Below are 15523 nucleotides of genomic sequence, written 5' to 3'. Positions count from 1 at the left end.
AGATTTTCAAACATTTTAATCAGGTGCTTTTTTATACTGGATCAAAATGTTTTTTTTGTTTTTTAACGTCTTTGTTTTCATTCATGACTCAAACAAACGAATGTGAGGTTCCATCTGAACTGAAATTCATATTACCCTCATATAACACAACAAATAGGATTTAGGGTGGTGTTCTTTAAAACTGATTGTTTGATTCAAGCCAGTCCTACAAGTTTATATTAAATACAATATTACACAGATTTACAGTTCACATACTTTACTTATTATTTCACTCAAATAGGTTTAATTATCATGGTATTAAACATAATATTACACAGGGATGTCCTTTTCCCCCAAAGCTCATTGTTGTTCACTTCAAAACCAGTTCAAAGCCTTTCTGTTTGTGTGGCTGAGTGACCACTCAGTTCTTCTGTAGTGCCCTGTGATCCAGTAGATGTACAATGATTGTGTAGACAAGGGTGAACTCGCTGGGCATACTAAGATAGTGTATTCAGTCCAGTCAGTAGTGCCATTCTCATATGGCTCATTGGCTCAGTTGGCAGCATTGGGTGGCCCCTCAGGTATGAGAGACATGAAGAACGTGACAATAAAAGACCAAGTCGTAGAGAGAAAGCCAGCATGGGGAATACCATTGGGATCCTCCAGTCCTTCCTCTCCACTGTCCCCATCATCGTCCCCCAAGCCTTCATCCATCACCCGCTCCTGTGTAGGCCAAACATGGCAACACGTAAATTAGTCATCACACAGAAACTGGAATACTGGATAAATGTTTTCCTCTAACATTTCCAACAAACTCTTTCCATCAAAGACATATTTGCTACACACATCAATGCAATTGTAATCATTCACCATAGCAATACCATATTATGTTACCAGACACGCATTACATAAATAATTCATCACTGCTATTACAAATTAAATTACTGTATAATTCAAGGAGTTCTCTGTCCTGGGATGCCTTTGGTTGAGTTTAACAATTCCTCATCGTCACTTTCAGGGCAAAATTGGGCCTGAGGCACTTTAACCTTTAGTTTACGGTCAGAGGTCAATAATGACCTACCATCTCTTGGAGGTCATGATGAAGGTCCGCCTCCATCTCATCCTGTTGGGGCCCATATCCATGGTTCTGAAATTCATTCTCCGGGTTAAAAGGGAACCACCCTGCTTGGTGCCTAACGTAAATACAGAAATAGCCATTGACAAAACCTGTGATCCATAATGGGTGACTGTTCACAACACATTTGTTGGGTCAAAGACCCAAGAAGACCCAGATAGAAAGGTATACGGTTAATATAAAGGATTCAGAACAATCTCATTTTCAATTTACAGTCTAGCCTGGTCCCAGAGCTGTATAGCTAATGCTATGGATATTGGCAAGACAGCACATACAGATCTGGGTCCAGTCTAGTATTTCACTTAGCAGGGACGCATAGTATTAAGTTGAGAGGGTGCAGGGGAATACTCACAGATATAGCAACAACATGGCGCCCATCACCATGACAAAGCGGCTAAAGGAGGAGTAGAAGTAGACTATGCTGAGCAAGATGGCGATGCGTGACACCGTGTACACCCAGTCCAGCCAATCACGGTTCTGCTCTTCTTCATTTAGATGCACCTCTCCTCCCTGGGCGTTCATCTGGATGTCAGGCTCGCCACGGCGCTCCTCCAGGGGAGGTGGGTTCAGAGGATCTGATTGACCGGGCTGGGTCGAGAGCAGGTCGGTCCTAAAGTGGTGAGATGAGGCAGCCAACATCTGACTGAAGGGCAAGAGAGACAGAGAAAAGAGAGAGAAATGGATGTAAAGAGAAACTAATCAGCGACAGATTTCATGAGAATATTCTCTAAAATCTGCATAAAAACGATATGCACATTTTCCCACCAGAGATAATTCCATCAAATGGACTTGTTGCGGATAAAAGGTTGTGCATGATGACAGTGCGAATAAACATTTATTTTGCGGTTGAATTCCCATGTACCGTATAAAAGATAAATGGGTTTCCATCGCTCGGTAGCCTAATAAACTGCACGATTTCCCGAGACGTTGTCACGACCGTCGTATGAATAATTGGACCAAGGCGCAGTGAGAGTAGAGTTCCACATTTTAATGATAGTGAAACTTCCAAAACAACAACTAATATAACAATCGTGAAATACGTAGCGCACATAGGCACTCACACAAAACAATATCCCCCATAGCAGGAGGGAAAAAAGGACACACTAAGTATGATCCCCAATTAGTGTTAACGATTATCAGCTTCTTCCAATTGGGAACCATACACACACACCAACATAGAAATATAATACCTAGAAACCCCCCTAGTCACGCCCTGACCTAATTACACCATAGAGAGCCCTCTGCGTGACAGACGTAGTGGGAGGACTACACACCATATCATTGCGTGACTTCAAGTTTACTTTGATATGATAGTTATTATATAAACTTTTGCGCATAAAGGTATTTCCATCACCATTTCTCACAATTATTTAAAGACACAAAAAGATCCCGCCATGCTGAAAAAACACATTTTCTGTAAACAATTATGAAATTGTAGTCATTTTTTTTTCTTCCATCAGCCCTGTCTTGACTTTTTTCACACGTCAATTCATACTGAAAGTCAGATAATTGTGATTGAATCTCAATGATCGCATATCTCAGCAAGGGTAATTGAGCATATTGTCCAACAGTTGTTGTGAGACAGCAGACTTACTAGTGCATGTAGTATTGCCGGGCGTACACCTGCTGCCACCACAGCAGCGTCATGGGATTGTACTGTATGCCAGGGTAGGCTGGCATGTTGTTGGTAGGGCCTTGCTGTGGAGAGAACTGGTTCCACATGTAGCTGCAATAGAAGTACACAGCTACGGGTAAAACAGTTCGGCATTACCTGTAGAACAATTAACACATACAAACACAAATCTATTAGGAAGTGAGAGCTCTCAACAGTACTACACCTCTTGGAAAATCATAACATGTGGCCAGAACGAACAGTGTTATAATTGAGAGGTCGGTGTATAAGGGCTTACGCTTGCATTAAGGCAGGGTGTGCTGCATGGTTAGGGGCGGGGCCTGTGTGATGTCTCAGCCCGTCAGAGCGCTCTCCAGTGGAGGTTGATTGGCCATCTTGGCTATGGGAGGAGAGACGGGGGCTCTGACCCGTCTGAGCAAACCAATCAAGAAGTTGATTATTTTACTTATCTGACTCCACTTAACAAACTTCAGTAGCTGTGTGGATTTACAACAGAGAGTAGGCCTAGGTTAGCCTTGTCCCAGATCTGTTTGTGCTCTTGCCAACTCCATAGCTCATTGACAAGCCATTTTTTGGCATGACAATGAGTGACAAGGAGTTGGCATGATAGCACAAACAGACTACAGCTAGTCCTAGGTGTGCTGGGATGATGAAATTAGTGGCAATGAACAGAGCAGTAGAATAGGTGTTGCATGCATAAGGGTAACTCACCGTGAAGCCAGTAGAGGGGACTCCAGGGGCCTTGTTACTGTGGCTGATGTGGAGCTTGGGGGACCCAGGAGGGGTGCGAGATGCACACACCAGGTGGACCACGTGGTACTCATCCTGCTGTAAGAGTCATCCGTGGCCATTAGCAAGGACAGCCACACTATTGCATTGACAAAGTACAATCAGAGGAATCAACTTGACTTTAAGAATGAGATCTAGGATGAATGCATACATTGCTGTAATCTCTGATCAGAATATCTATGTCAAGATGAAAGATAAATGAATGCAGCAGACAGACCTTTCTGAGCACATCTTTCAGTATTAAGTGGTCCAAGAGGAGCTTCCCAGAATACACCAGCCTCTGGTCTTTGAAGCTCTACAATAAAAATCAGACAGTTGAGAACATAGTAAGCATTTCATTGTAAGGTTGTATTCGGAGCACGTGAGAAATAAACGTGGATTTGATTTGATAGACCAGATTTATTATCTGACCCTGCTGGTCATGTATGACAGTCTTGAAAAACGATCTGGCCTTAATGGCCACATATACTCTTTAAATCTCTAGTCAGAAGAGGACTGGACACCCATCGGATCCTGGTTCCTCTATAGGTTTCTTCCTAGGTTCCTGCCTTGTATCAAGTTTTTCTTAGCCACTGTGCTTCGGTCTCTACATTGCTTGCTCTTTGGGGTTTTAGGCTGGGCATCTGTAAAGCACCTTGTGACAACTTCTGTTGTAAAAAGGGCTTTATAAAATATATTTGATGCATTGATTTGATAACCCCTGAAAACAGGGGTTTTCCTTTCGCTTTCCTTCACTTTGGGTCCAGAGAAGATTCCCTTTCACTTTCTTATAATTCATAAGAACATGTAAGTAGTAGTGATTGAAATAACTAGAATAGCTTAGACTCAGCTCCCAGACTGTGACGGAAGAGACTTGGTTAGGATGGCAACGCGAGACTAGTCTTACATGCTGACCACACTGCTCACGTTCCATGCGCTGCAAAATAAATATACACATACATGTTATTCAGTCATTTCATCCAAACAGCTTGAGCGGCTGCATAGCCAGGCACTAAAATAGAACTTGTTTTTTTTTTGACACTTGATGCACTGGAAAGGTGAACTAAGGTCCACACTCCAGTCCAGTTGGTGGTGGTAATGCACTTTAAAGTTGGTTGCCAACCGCCATATAAAGTCCACAGAAGAAAAAGAATGAAGTGATTGAGTGAGTGATTACTAGAAACCAACCAGGTTTCCCCTTTTATCTGTGGATTAATTGTCAGAGTAGAAGAACACATGATTTTGTGTGACTCATGAGTCAATATTCTACAAAGAAGAAGAGGACCTTGTTCCTTTCAGGTAAAAGAACAACCCAATGTTTATATCTCAGGTCAAATTAGCTAGCAACAGCGCTCAAGGTCTCCGCTAGGTAAAGCCCCGCCTTGTCTCAGCTCACTGGCCACCATAGCAGCACCCATCCGTAGCACACGCTCCAGCAGGTATATCTCAATGGTCACCTCCAAAGCCAATTCTTCCTTTGGCGGCCTCTCCTTCCAGTTCTCTGCTGCCAATGACTGGAACGAACTGCAAAAATCTCTGAAGCTGGAGACTCTTACCTCCCTCACTAGCTTTAAGAACCAGCTGTCAGAGTAGCTCACAGATCACTGCACCTGTACATAGCTAATCTGTAAATAGCCCATCCAAATCTACCTCATCCTCATACTGTATTTATTTATTTATCTTGCTCCTTTGCACCCCAGTATCTCAACTTGCACATTCATCTTCTGCACATCCTACCATTCCAGTGTTGAATTGCTATATTGTAATGACTTCGCTACCACGGCCTATGTATTGCCTTACCTCTCTTATCCTACCTCATTTGCACATGCTGTATATAGATGTTTCTACTGTATTATTGATTGTATGTTTATTCCATGTGTAACTCTGTTGTATGTGTCGAACTGCTTTGCTTTTTCTTGGCCAGGTCACAGTTGCAAATGAGAACTTGTTCTCAACTAGCCTACCTGGTTAAATAAATAAAAGGTGAAATAAAAAATAAAATAAAAAATACAAATAACATGCCTACAACTTTAAAGATGCAAAATATATTTTGTGTGTGAAACAAACAGAAAACTTGAGCATGCATAAATATTCAACCCCCAAAGTAAATACTTTGTAGAGACACATTTTGCAGCCATTACAGCTGCAAGTCTCTTGGGGTATGTCTCTATAAGCTTGGCACATCTAGCCACTGGGATATTTGCCCATTCTTCAAGGCAAAACTGCTCCAGCTCCTTCAAGTTGGATGAGTTCCGCTGGTGTACAGCAATCTTTAAGTTATACCACAGATTCTCAATTGGATTGAGGTCTGGGCTTTGACTAGGCCATTCCAAGACATTTAGCAGTATGCTTAGGGTCATTGTCCTGCTGGAAGGTAAACCTCCGTCCCAGTCTCAAATCTCTGGAAGACTGAAACAGGTTTCCCTCAAGAATTTCCTTGTATTTAGCACCATCCATCATTCCTTCAATTCTGACCAGTTTCCCAGTTCCTTCGTATGAAAAACATCCCCACACCATGATGCTGCCACCACCATGCTTCACCTTGGTGATGGTGTTCTCTGCGTGATGAGATGTGTTGCATTTGCGCCAGACATATAGTTTTCCTTGATGGCCTAAAAGCTCAATTTTAGTCTCATCTGACCAGAGTACCTTCTTCCATATGTTTGGGGAGTCTCCCACATGCCTTTTGGCAAACACCAAACGTGTTTCCTTATTTTTTTCTTTAAGCAATGGCCTTTTTCTGGCCACACTTCCTGGTCCTATGAACAGATACTCCAATCTACGCTGTGGAGCTTTGCAGCTCCTTCAGGGTTATCCTTGGTCTCTTTGTTGCCTCGGAATAATGCCCTGCTTGCCTGGTCCGTGAGTTTGTGGGCGGCCCTGATCTTGGCAGGTTTGTTGTGGTGCCATATTCTTTCCATTTTTTAATAACGGATTTAATGGTGCTCCGTGGGATGTTTTGGATATTTTTTTATATCCCAACCCTGATCTGTACTTCTCCACAACTTTGTCCCTGACTTGTTTGGAGAGCTCCTTGGTCTTCATGGTGACGCTTGCTTGGTGGTGTTACAGACTCTGGGGCCTTTCAGAACAGGTGTGTATATATATATACTGAAATCATGTGACACTTAGATTGCACACTGATGGACTTTAATTAACTAATTATGTGACTTCTGAAGGTAATTGGTTGCACCAGATCTTATTTTAGGGGCTTCATAGCAAATGGGGTGAATACATATGCAGCACCAATTTTCGTTTTTTTTTTTTTTTTTTTTTTGGAAGCAAGTAATTCTTTTCACTTCACCAATTTGGACTATTTTGTGTATGTCCATTACATTACATGAAATCCAAATAAAAACTATTTAAATTACAGGTTGTAATGCAACAATATAGGGAAAATGCCAGGGGGATGAATACTTTTGCAAGGCACTGTATGTGACTTGTTAAGCACATTTTTACTCCTGAATTTATTTGCCATAAAGGGGTTGAATACTTCTTGACTCAAGACATTTCAGCTTTTCATTAGTAACGTTTTTGCTCAACATAATTCCACTTTGACATTATGGGGTATTGTGTGTAGGCCAGTGATAAATCTCAATGTAATCCATTTTAAATTCAGGCTGTAACACAAAATGTGGAAAAAGAACAGGTTTGAATACTGAAGGCACTGTACAGTTTAGTTAATCGGATTGACAGGATTTAGGAAACCAAGGATTAGGCTAGACGTATTAGGGCAATGACAGCGTCAGTGGTAGCGAGACATTTGAGTTTACATTGACATTCGTGTGATGTCAGTGCTACAGTAAAGCTGAAATCTAAACCAAAATCGTATCTTTTCAACAGACTGGTTTTGTTAAGGCTCCGTCACCTGGTTAATACTATTATGGTAAACAGTAATGAGATCGATGACACGAACCAGAGAAGTTGGAGAACACACAACAGACTGAGATTACTAGACAAGTGTGCTGTTAAGTGCTCAGTGTTTACAATGATTACTGAGCAGGAACCGTTATTAAATCAGATTATAGGGGAGAACAAAGTAATCGCAGGGCCCTTATTCCAGCCTGACGTCAAATCTACACTTTCCAGCCAAGAACATGTTCAAATATATGCCTTGCACAACCTTTTATTCATTGCTTTCTCCTCTTCCAGCCTCTCTTTTCCCCGTAGAGTAGTTTGCTACGGTGTGTTTTGACATTCTTTTAGATGCCGTTATGGGTTATAAAGTCTCATTCCCACAGGTAATAGGTTTTCACATCACTGACATTAAGCTATGCATTTCAGTAATATGACATGACTTCAAAAGTGTTGGCCTACATATAAGCAGATGTATTTCCAGGTTAGGAAATCATCACTGTGTAGCAAAAAGCAATTACTGGGGTACACAGGATGTTGGTGCAGAACATGTGAAGCTATAAAAATGCAATTATTGTCTACATTAGTTTGCCACGTTTATTTTGTTAGACACCTTGAAGCATACTTTTAAATTATTATGTGAGCTAAACATACACATATTTTTAGAATGTACTAATGTTACTGTCCCCACTACAATTATTGATTGATTTATTTATTAAATACATGTCATTTTGGCCTTGAATCATTTCATTGAAACATGAGGAATGCTTCTTCTGTGGAGTGCCAATGGTGGCTTCGAAGCCTCTCATTGGCCAAAACATAGCATCAGCAATCCAGGGTTTATATACAATGCATTCGGAAAGTATTCATACCACTTGACTTTTTCCACATTTTGTTACGTTACAGCCTTGTTCTTAAATTGATTCAATTACTTTTTTCATCAATCTGCACACAATAGCCCATAATGACAAAATGAAAACAGGCTCTACATTTTTGTAAAAGTATATAAAATAAAATAAATACCTTATTTACATAAGTATTCAGACCAATTGCTATGAGACTCGAAATTGAGCTCAGGTGCATCCTGTTTCCATTGATCATCTTTGAGATGTTTCTACAAACTGATTGGAGTCCACCTGTGGTAAATTCAATTGATTGGACATGATTTGGAAAAGGCACACACCTGTCTATATAAGATCCCAGTTGACAGTGCATGTCAGAGCAAAATCCAAGCCATGAGGTCGAAAGAACTGTCTCGGAGCTCTACGGACAGGATCGTGTTGAGGCACAGATCTGGGGAAGGGTACCAAAAAATGTCAGCAGCATTGAAGGTCCCCAAGAACACAGTGGCCTCCATCATTCTTAAATGGAAGATGTTTGGAACCACCAAGACTTTTCTTAGAGCTGGCCGCCCGGACAAACTGAGCAATCGGGGGAGAAGGGCCACTTGGTCTGGGAGGTGACCAAGAACCTGAATGTCACTGACAGAGTTCCTCTGTGGAGATGGGAGAACTTTCCAGAAGGACAACCATCCCTGCAGCCCTCCACCAATCAGGCCTTTATGGGAGAGTGGCCAGGCAGAAGGCACTCCTTAGTAATAGGCACATAACAGCCCGCCTGGAGTTTGCCAAAAGGCACCTAAAAGACTAACAATGAGAAACAAGATTCCATGGTCTGATGAAACCAAGATTGAACTCTTTGGCCTGAATGCCAAGTGTCACGTCTGGAGGAACCTGTTTTTGCCTTGTCATTGTCATTATGTGTTATTGTGTGTAGATTGATGAGTGCTGCAGAGATGAAAAAACGATATAATCAAATTTTAGAATAAGGCTGTAACGTAACAAAATGTGTAAAAAGTCTAGGGGTCTGAATACATTCCGAAAGCACTGTACATCATTGATCTGAACAGACCTCAATCTCACTGTACGTAAGCCAGAGCCTACTCACCGGTTTACTGGGATATACTTGTGAGATATGGGTTTTTAGTTTCTCCACTGTCCAGTTCAGGAAGCAGTTGATTGTCTGGTCATCATACTTCTGGTTGGGTGCCTTGATGACAAGGATAACAGGACTGTCGGCAACACCCTGGTCCATGTTTTAAACCATCAGTGAGTGTCCTCTTGGAGTCTTATGGTGCCTTGCACATATCCCAGATATGTTGTGCTGGAACAGAACGGTCCCTTCCAATGCGGAGGACTACTAAATATGACAAATCTCCAGCTGCAAGATGTAACGTTAGCTAATACTGGGGCACAACATTGAAACCTAGAAAAAAAGATGAAAGCCACATTGTTTGGACAAGTTTACCCTGTTATGCAAGTGAAGTCAAATGGACTTAGACCGACTAAATCCCTAGCTAGTTAGCTATCTATGGTTTGTCAGAACAGAAAGTGGCAGGTATAATGAGGATCACCTCTGATAAAGTACTAACTACTGTAGGCTTGTCAATCAGGTAAACTGAGTGTTAGCACATATAGCTAGCTAGCAACCAGCCTATGGTACCAGCAGGTGTTTCAGCGCTAACGCTGGCTAGCTAACAAGTTATCTTAGGTTATCCTAAATGTTGGTAAAGCAGATGACGATGATCAGTCTCTCGCAATATCAGGCCGATAAAATATATTTACCCACCTTGGCTTCCAGCGACTGAACTTTAACTTGATCACCTTTAATTAAAGATCAGTTACACATCCTTGAATATAATCTAAATATCCGACGTGTTGTTGTTGGCCTGCTAGCTAGCTGCTAGCTAAAGGAAGTGGAAATACATTATCGTGTCTAAAACAGCTGTTCTGCCCACATTCGGAATTCGTATAATCGAATCGCGTGAAACGAGTCTGAAAAACGGTAGTACATTTCGTTTTATGCTTGTTATATGCTCGCTGTATTACATTTATACTAAACAAAAATATAATATTTTACTGAGTTAGTTACTGAGTTACAGGGGGGATCATAACCTGGAGGGGTGTCTGGTGGTCCTCACTGAGAATGTTTTTGTGCATCTAAAACTTATTTCCTGCATTTTCACACAATCGTATATGCTGTCTCTATTTAGAACAAAAAGTAATCAAAAATGCCCACTGTCATAGAGCTAAGTAAGAGATGATCATGAAATATGTTTAAGTGGTTAATAAGACTGAACTAGATCAGAGGTAATTAAATAATAAATATTGTGTTACACCTTTACTAATAGCCTAACAAATGAACAACTCTTGAAAAAATACAGACTTTTGATTGTCTTTATTAAGAATTTCAGCCAGACCAACCAGCCAGACCAACCAGCCAGCCTGAGCCGCCTACACACCTGACCCCCACTAGTCAATAACTCACTCTTCCAACACAAGTTCCTTCCTAGTTCCCACAGATATGTGTTTTAGTTCCCAAGATGAAAAAAATGTATATATAAAAATAAAATAAAAACACATACACCTCAATTATACATTAAAAACACACAGAAACAGCAAAACCTCCATATAATTAATCTCATAGGACTAATAGTACTGTATAGCTCTTTTTACTTGTACATGTAACGGATGTGAAACGGCTAGTTTAGTTAGCGGTGCGCGCTAAATAGCGTTTCAATCGGTGACGTCACTTGCTGAGGACGTCACTTGCTGAGACCTTGTAGTAGTAGTTCCCCTTGCAGAGGGGGCCGCGGCTTTTGTGGAGCGATGGGTAACGATGCTTCGTGGGTGACTGTTGTGGATGTGTGCAGAGGGTCCCTGGTTCGCGCCCGGGTATGGGCGAGGGGACAGTCTAAAGTTATGCTGTTACATGCACAATATAGTTGGGTCGCCCCGTCCTGTCCCTAGGGGTCCACCACCCTGCAGCACCCCAACCCAACCCAACACACCCCACTCAGCTTTAGGATCTTAGTGAAGATTCATTATTGGTTTCGGGTGTGTTAGGCCGAGGCCAGAGTGAAAACCCACAGGACGGCAGACCCCCAGGGCCAGGACTGAGCAGCCCAGCAGCTAGGGATTTCCTAAATAGGCATCTCCGCTGACGTGGGCATGTTTTCAATACAGACTCCTTTGGTCGTACTGTATTCCATAGAAGGCATCCAGAATTTATGAATGTTGCCCAGTATTCACTTGATCTGGTAATAAATCAAAACTAATGACATTGTGGGAGGATAACCAACCTTCCAGTTAATGGCAATGCATTTCTTAGCTGCTATAAATGCTTGGTTACACAGTTTCTTCAGATAAGTCTCCAAATCAACATTTCCAAACAAACAAAAATAGGGAGAATCTGTAAACATGCTGAGATAAAAGAACATACTCTTGCCAGAATTCAGCTAGCCTTCACAAGATCATAACATATGCAAATCAAATGTTATTGGTCACATAGACATGGTTAGCAGATGTTAATGCGAGTGTAGCAAAATGCTTGTGCTTCTGGTTCCAACAGTGCAGTAATATCTAGCAAGTAATCTAACAGTTCCCCAACAACTACCTAATACACACAAATCTGAAAAGGGGTGAATGAGAATATGTACATATAAATATATGGATGAGCGATGGCCGAGCGACAAAGGCAAGGTGCAACTAGATGGTATAAAATACAGTATATACAGTGGGGAGAACAGTATTTGATAACCTGCAAAATCAGTGTTTCCTACTTGCAAAAGCATGTAGAGGTCCAATTTTTATCATAGGTACACTTCAACTGTGAGAGACGGAATCTAAAACAAAAATCCAGAAAATCACATTGTATGATTTTTAAGTAATTAATTTTGTCACGCCCTGGTCTAAGTATTTTGTGTTTTTCTTCATGTATTGGGTCAGGCCAGGGTGTGGCATGGAGTTTTTGTATTGTGGTGTGTTTTGTCTTGGGGTTTTGGTGTGTATATATTTGGGATTGTAGCTAGTGGGGTTATCTAGCAAAGTCTATGGCTGTCTGGAGTGGTTCTCAATCAGAGGCAGATGCTTATCGTTGTCTCTGATTGGGAACCATATTTAGGCAGCCATATTCTTTGAGTTTGTCGTGGGTGCTTGTCCTGAGTGTCTTGATGTCCTTGTTAGATGTTAGTTGACACATGTATAGGCTGTTTTCGGTTTTCGTTTCGTTTATTGTTTTGTAGTGTTCGTGTTTTACGTTTGTTTAATAAACATGAATTGCAATCGACACGCTGCAGTTTGGTCCGACTCTCCTTCACCATTAGAAAGCTGTTACAGAATCACCCACCACAAACGGACCAAGCAGCGTGTCAACAGGCAGGAGCAGCCCAAAGAGGAGATGCGTAAGAAGGATTTCTGGACATGGGAGGAGATCCTCGACGGGAGAGGACCCTGGGCTAAACCAGGGGAGTGTAGCCGCCCAAAGGTGCAACAGGAGAAGAGGCAACAGAGGCAGCAGCAGCAGGAGCAGCAGCAGCTACAGTGGGAGAGGTTGCACCACCTGGAGAAATGGACATGGGAGGAGGAACTGGACGGTAAAGGACCCTGGGATCAGCCTGGAGATTATTGTCGCCCCAAAGCCGAGCTGGAGGCAGCAAAAGCAGAGAGGCGGCATTATGAGGAGCTAGCACGGCAGAGCGGATGGAAGCCCGGGAGTCAGCCCCAAAAAATTATTGGCGGGGGCTCACAGGGAGAATGGCTACGCCAGGTAGGAGACCTGCGCAAACTCCCTGTGCTTACCGGGGGGCTAGAGAGACCGGGCAGGCACCGTGTTATGCAGTGGTGCGCACGGTGTCCCCAGTGCGGGTGCATAGCCCGGTGAGGTATATTCCAGCTCCTCGGATCGGCCGGGCTAGAGTGGGCATCGAGCCAGGTAAGGTTGGGCAGGCTCGGTGCTCAAGAGCTCCAGTGCGCCTGCACGGTCCGGTCTATCAAGTACCACCTCCACACCCCAGCCCTCCAGTAGCAGCTCCCCGCACCAGGCTTCCTGTGCGTGTCCTCGGTCCAGTACCACCAGTACCAGCACCACGCATCAGGCCTACAGTGCGCCTCGCCTCTCCAGCGCTGTCGGAGCCTTTCTCCTCTCCTGCGCTGCCGGAGTCTCCCGCCTCTCCAGCGCTGTCGGAGCCTTTCTCCTCTCCTGCGCTGCCGGAGTCTCCCGCCTGTTCAGCGCTGCCAGAGCCTTCGTCCTCTACAGCGCTGTCGGAGCCTTTCTCCTCTCCTGCGCTGCCGGAGTCTCCTGCCTGTTCAGCGCAGCCAGAGCTGCCAGCCTGCATGGAGCAGCCAGAATGGCCGGTCTGCATGGAGCAGCCAGAGCTGCCAGTTTGCATGGAGCAGCCAGAGCTGCCAGTTTGCATGGAGCAGCCAGAGCTGCCAGTTTGCATGAAGCAGCCAGAGCTGTCAGTCTGCATGGAGCAGCCAGACCTGCCAGTCTGCATGAAGCAGCCAGTCTGCATGGAGCAGCCAGAGCTGTCAGTCTACATGGAGCAGCCAGAGCTGCCAGTCTGCATGAAGCAGTCAGAGCTGTCAGTCTGCATGGAGCAGTCAGAGCTGCCAGTCTGCAAGGAGCTGCCAGTCTGCATGGAGCTACCAGTCTGCAAGGAGCAGCCAGAGCTGTCAGTCTACATGAAGCAGCCAGTGCCGCCAGTCTGCCAGGATCCGCCAGAAGTGCCAGTCAGCCAGGATCCGCCAGAAGTGCCAGTCAGCCAGGATCCGCCAGTCGGCCAGGATCTGCCAGTAGCACCAGTCAGCCAGGATCCGCCAGTCAGCCAGGATCCGCCAGTCAGCCAGGATCCGCCAGTCAGCCCGGATCTTCCAGATCTGCCAGTCAGCCAGACTCTTCCAGATCTGCCAGTCAGCCAGACTCTTCCAGATCTGCCAGTCAGCCAGACTCTTCCAGATCTGCCAGTCAACCAGACTCTTCCAGATCTGCCAGTCAACCAGACTCTTCCAGATCTGCCAGTCAACCAGACTCTTCCAGATCTGCCAGTCAACCAGACTCTTCCAGATCTGCCAGATCTGCCAGGATCTGCCAGTCGGCCAGGATCTGCCAGTCGGCCAGGATCTGCCAGTCGGCCAGGATCCGCCAGTCGGCCAGGATCCGCCAGTCAGCCAGGATCCGCCAGTCGGCCAGGATCTGCCAGTCAACCAGACTCTTCCAGATCTGCCAGTCAACCAGACTCTTCCAGATCTGCCAGATCTGCCAGTCGGCCAGGATCTGCCAGTCGGCCAGGATCTGCCAGTCGGCCAGGATCCGCCAGTCGGCCAGGATCCGCCAGTCAGCCAGGATCTGCCAGTCAGCCAGGATCTGCTGAGACCACCAGCCAGCCAGGATCTGGTAGATCTATCTACCTGCCTGAGCTTCCTCTCACTCCTGAGCTTCCTCTCACTCCTGAGCTTCTTCTCATTTCTCTCACTCCTGAGGTTTCTCTCACTCCTGAGGTTTCTCTCACTCCTGAGGTTTCTCTCACTCCCGAGCTTTCTCTCACTCCCGAGCTTTCTCTCACTCCCGAGCTTCCCCTCAGTCCCGAGCTGCCTCAGTCCCAAGCTGTCCTTCAGTCCCGATCTGCTCCTCAGTCCAGTGGGGTTCTGGGTGAGGACTACTAGGCCATGGTTGGCGGCGAGGGTGGTCTATCCAGGGACGCGAGGAGAGGGGACTAAGATATTGACTGAGTGGGTTCCACGTCCCGCGCCGGAGCCGCCACCATGGACAGACGCCCACCCGGACCCTCCCTATTGTTTTGAGGTGCGTTCGGGAGTCCGCACCTTAGACCAGGGCGTGACAGAACACCCCCCTAAGTATTTTGTGTTTTTCTTCATGTATTGGGTCAGGCCAGGGTGTGGCATGGAGTTTTTGTATTGTGGTGTGTTTTGTTTTGGTGTGTATATATTTGGGATTGTAGCTAGTGGGGTTATCTAGCAAAGTCTATGGCTGTCTGGAGTGGTTCTCAATCAGAGGCAGGTGCTTATCGTTGTCTCTGATTGGGAACCATATTTAGGCAGCCATATTCTTTGAGTTTGTCGTGGGTGATTGTCCTGAGTGTCTTGATGTCCTTGTTAGATGTTAGTTGACACATGTATAGGCTGTTTTCGGTTTTCGTTTCGTTTATTGTTTTGTAGTGTTCGTGTTTAGTCGTGTTGTACGTTTGTTTAATAAACATGAATCGCAATCAACACGCTGCAGTTTGGTCCGACTCTCCTTCACCATTAGAAAGCCGTTACAAATTTGCATTTTATTGCATGACATAAGTATTT

The 15523-nt window shown here is 44.5% G+C and overlaps 1 protein-coding gene across 2 annotated transcripts; it reads right to left on the bottom strand.

Annotated features, from left to right (window-relative positions):
* Positions 1–239: 239 nt before the first annotated feature.
* LOC115128225 (homocysteine-responsive endoplasmic reticulum-resident ubiquitin-like domain member 2 protein) lies at positions 240–10274 on the bottom strand. 2 transcript variants are annotated; one of them, XM_029657893.2, is made up of 9 exons: positions 9999–10260; positions 9318–9635; positions 3754–3831; positions 3459–3575; positions 3025–3158; positions 2709–2840; positions 1467–1757; positions 1061–1172; positions 240–702 (listed from the first exon to the last, which is right to left on the bottom strand). In XM_029657893.2, exons 2-9 carry the CDS (start codon positions 9462–9464, stop codon positions 532–534), a joined length of 1182 nt encoding a protein of 393 aa, XP_029513753.1. In that variant the 5' UTR covers positions 9465–9635; positions 9999–10260; the 3' UTR covers positions 240–531. The 2 variants fall into 2 exon arrangements, with proteins under 2 accessions (XP_029513753.1, XP_029513754.1); XM_029657894.2 differs by having other exon boundaries at positions 609–702; positions 1061–1126; positions 9999–10274.
* Between the last annotated feature and the right edge of the window lie 5249 nt (positions 10275–15523).

This window comes from Oncorhynchus nerka, linkage group LG4 (assembly GCF_034236695.1).
Source record: "Oncorhynchus nerka isolate Pitt River linkage group LG4, Oner_Uvic_2.0, whole genome shotgun sequence".
Taxonomy (NCBI): domain Eukaryota; kingdom Metazoa; phylum Chordata; class Actinopteri; order Salmoniformes; family Salmonidae; genus Oncorhynchus; species Oncorhynchus nerka.
Note: the sequence above shows the minus strand (reverse complement) of the source record. Positions and strands in the feature narration are given on the sequence as shown.

Bases quoted from the DNA above. Each gene is read 5' to 3' on its own strand.
- LOC115128225 (XM_029657893.2), bottom strand. From the start codon at position 9,464: ATGGACCAGGGTGTTGCCGACAGTCCTGTTATCCTTGTCATCAAGGCA. The intron at 1,173-1,466 runs GTGAGTATTCCC...TATTTACGTTAG, and splicing joins GCCATGTTGTTGCTATATCT to GCACCAAGCAGGGTGGTTCC. The intron at 703-1,060 runs GTAGGTCATTAT...TGGCCTACACAG, and splicing joins ATCATGACCTCCAAGAGATG to GAGCGGGTGATGGATGAAGG.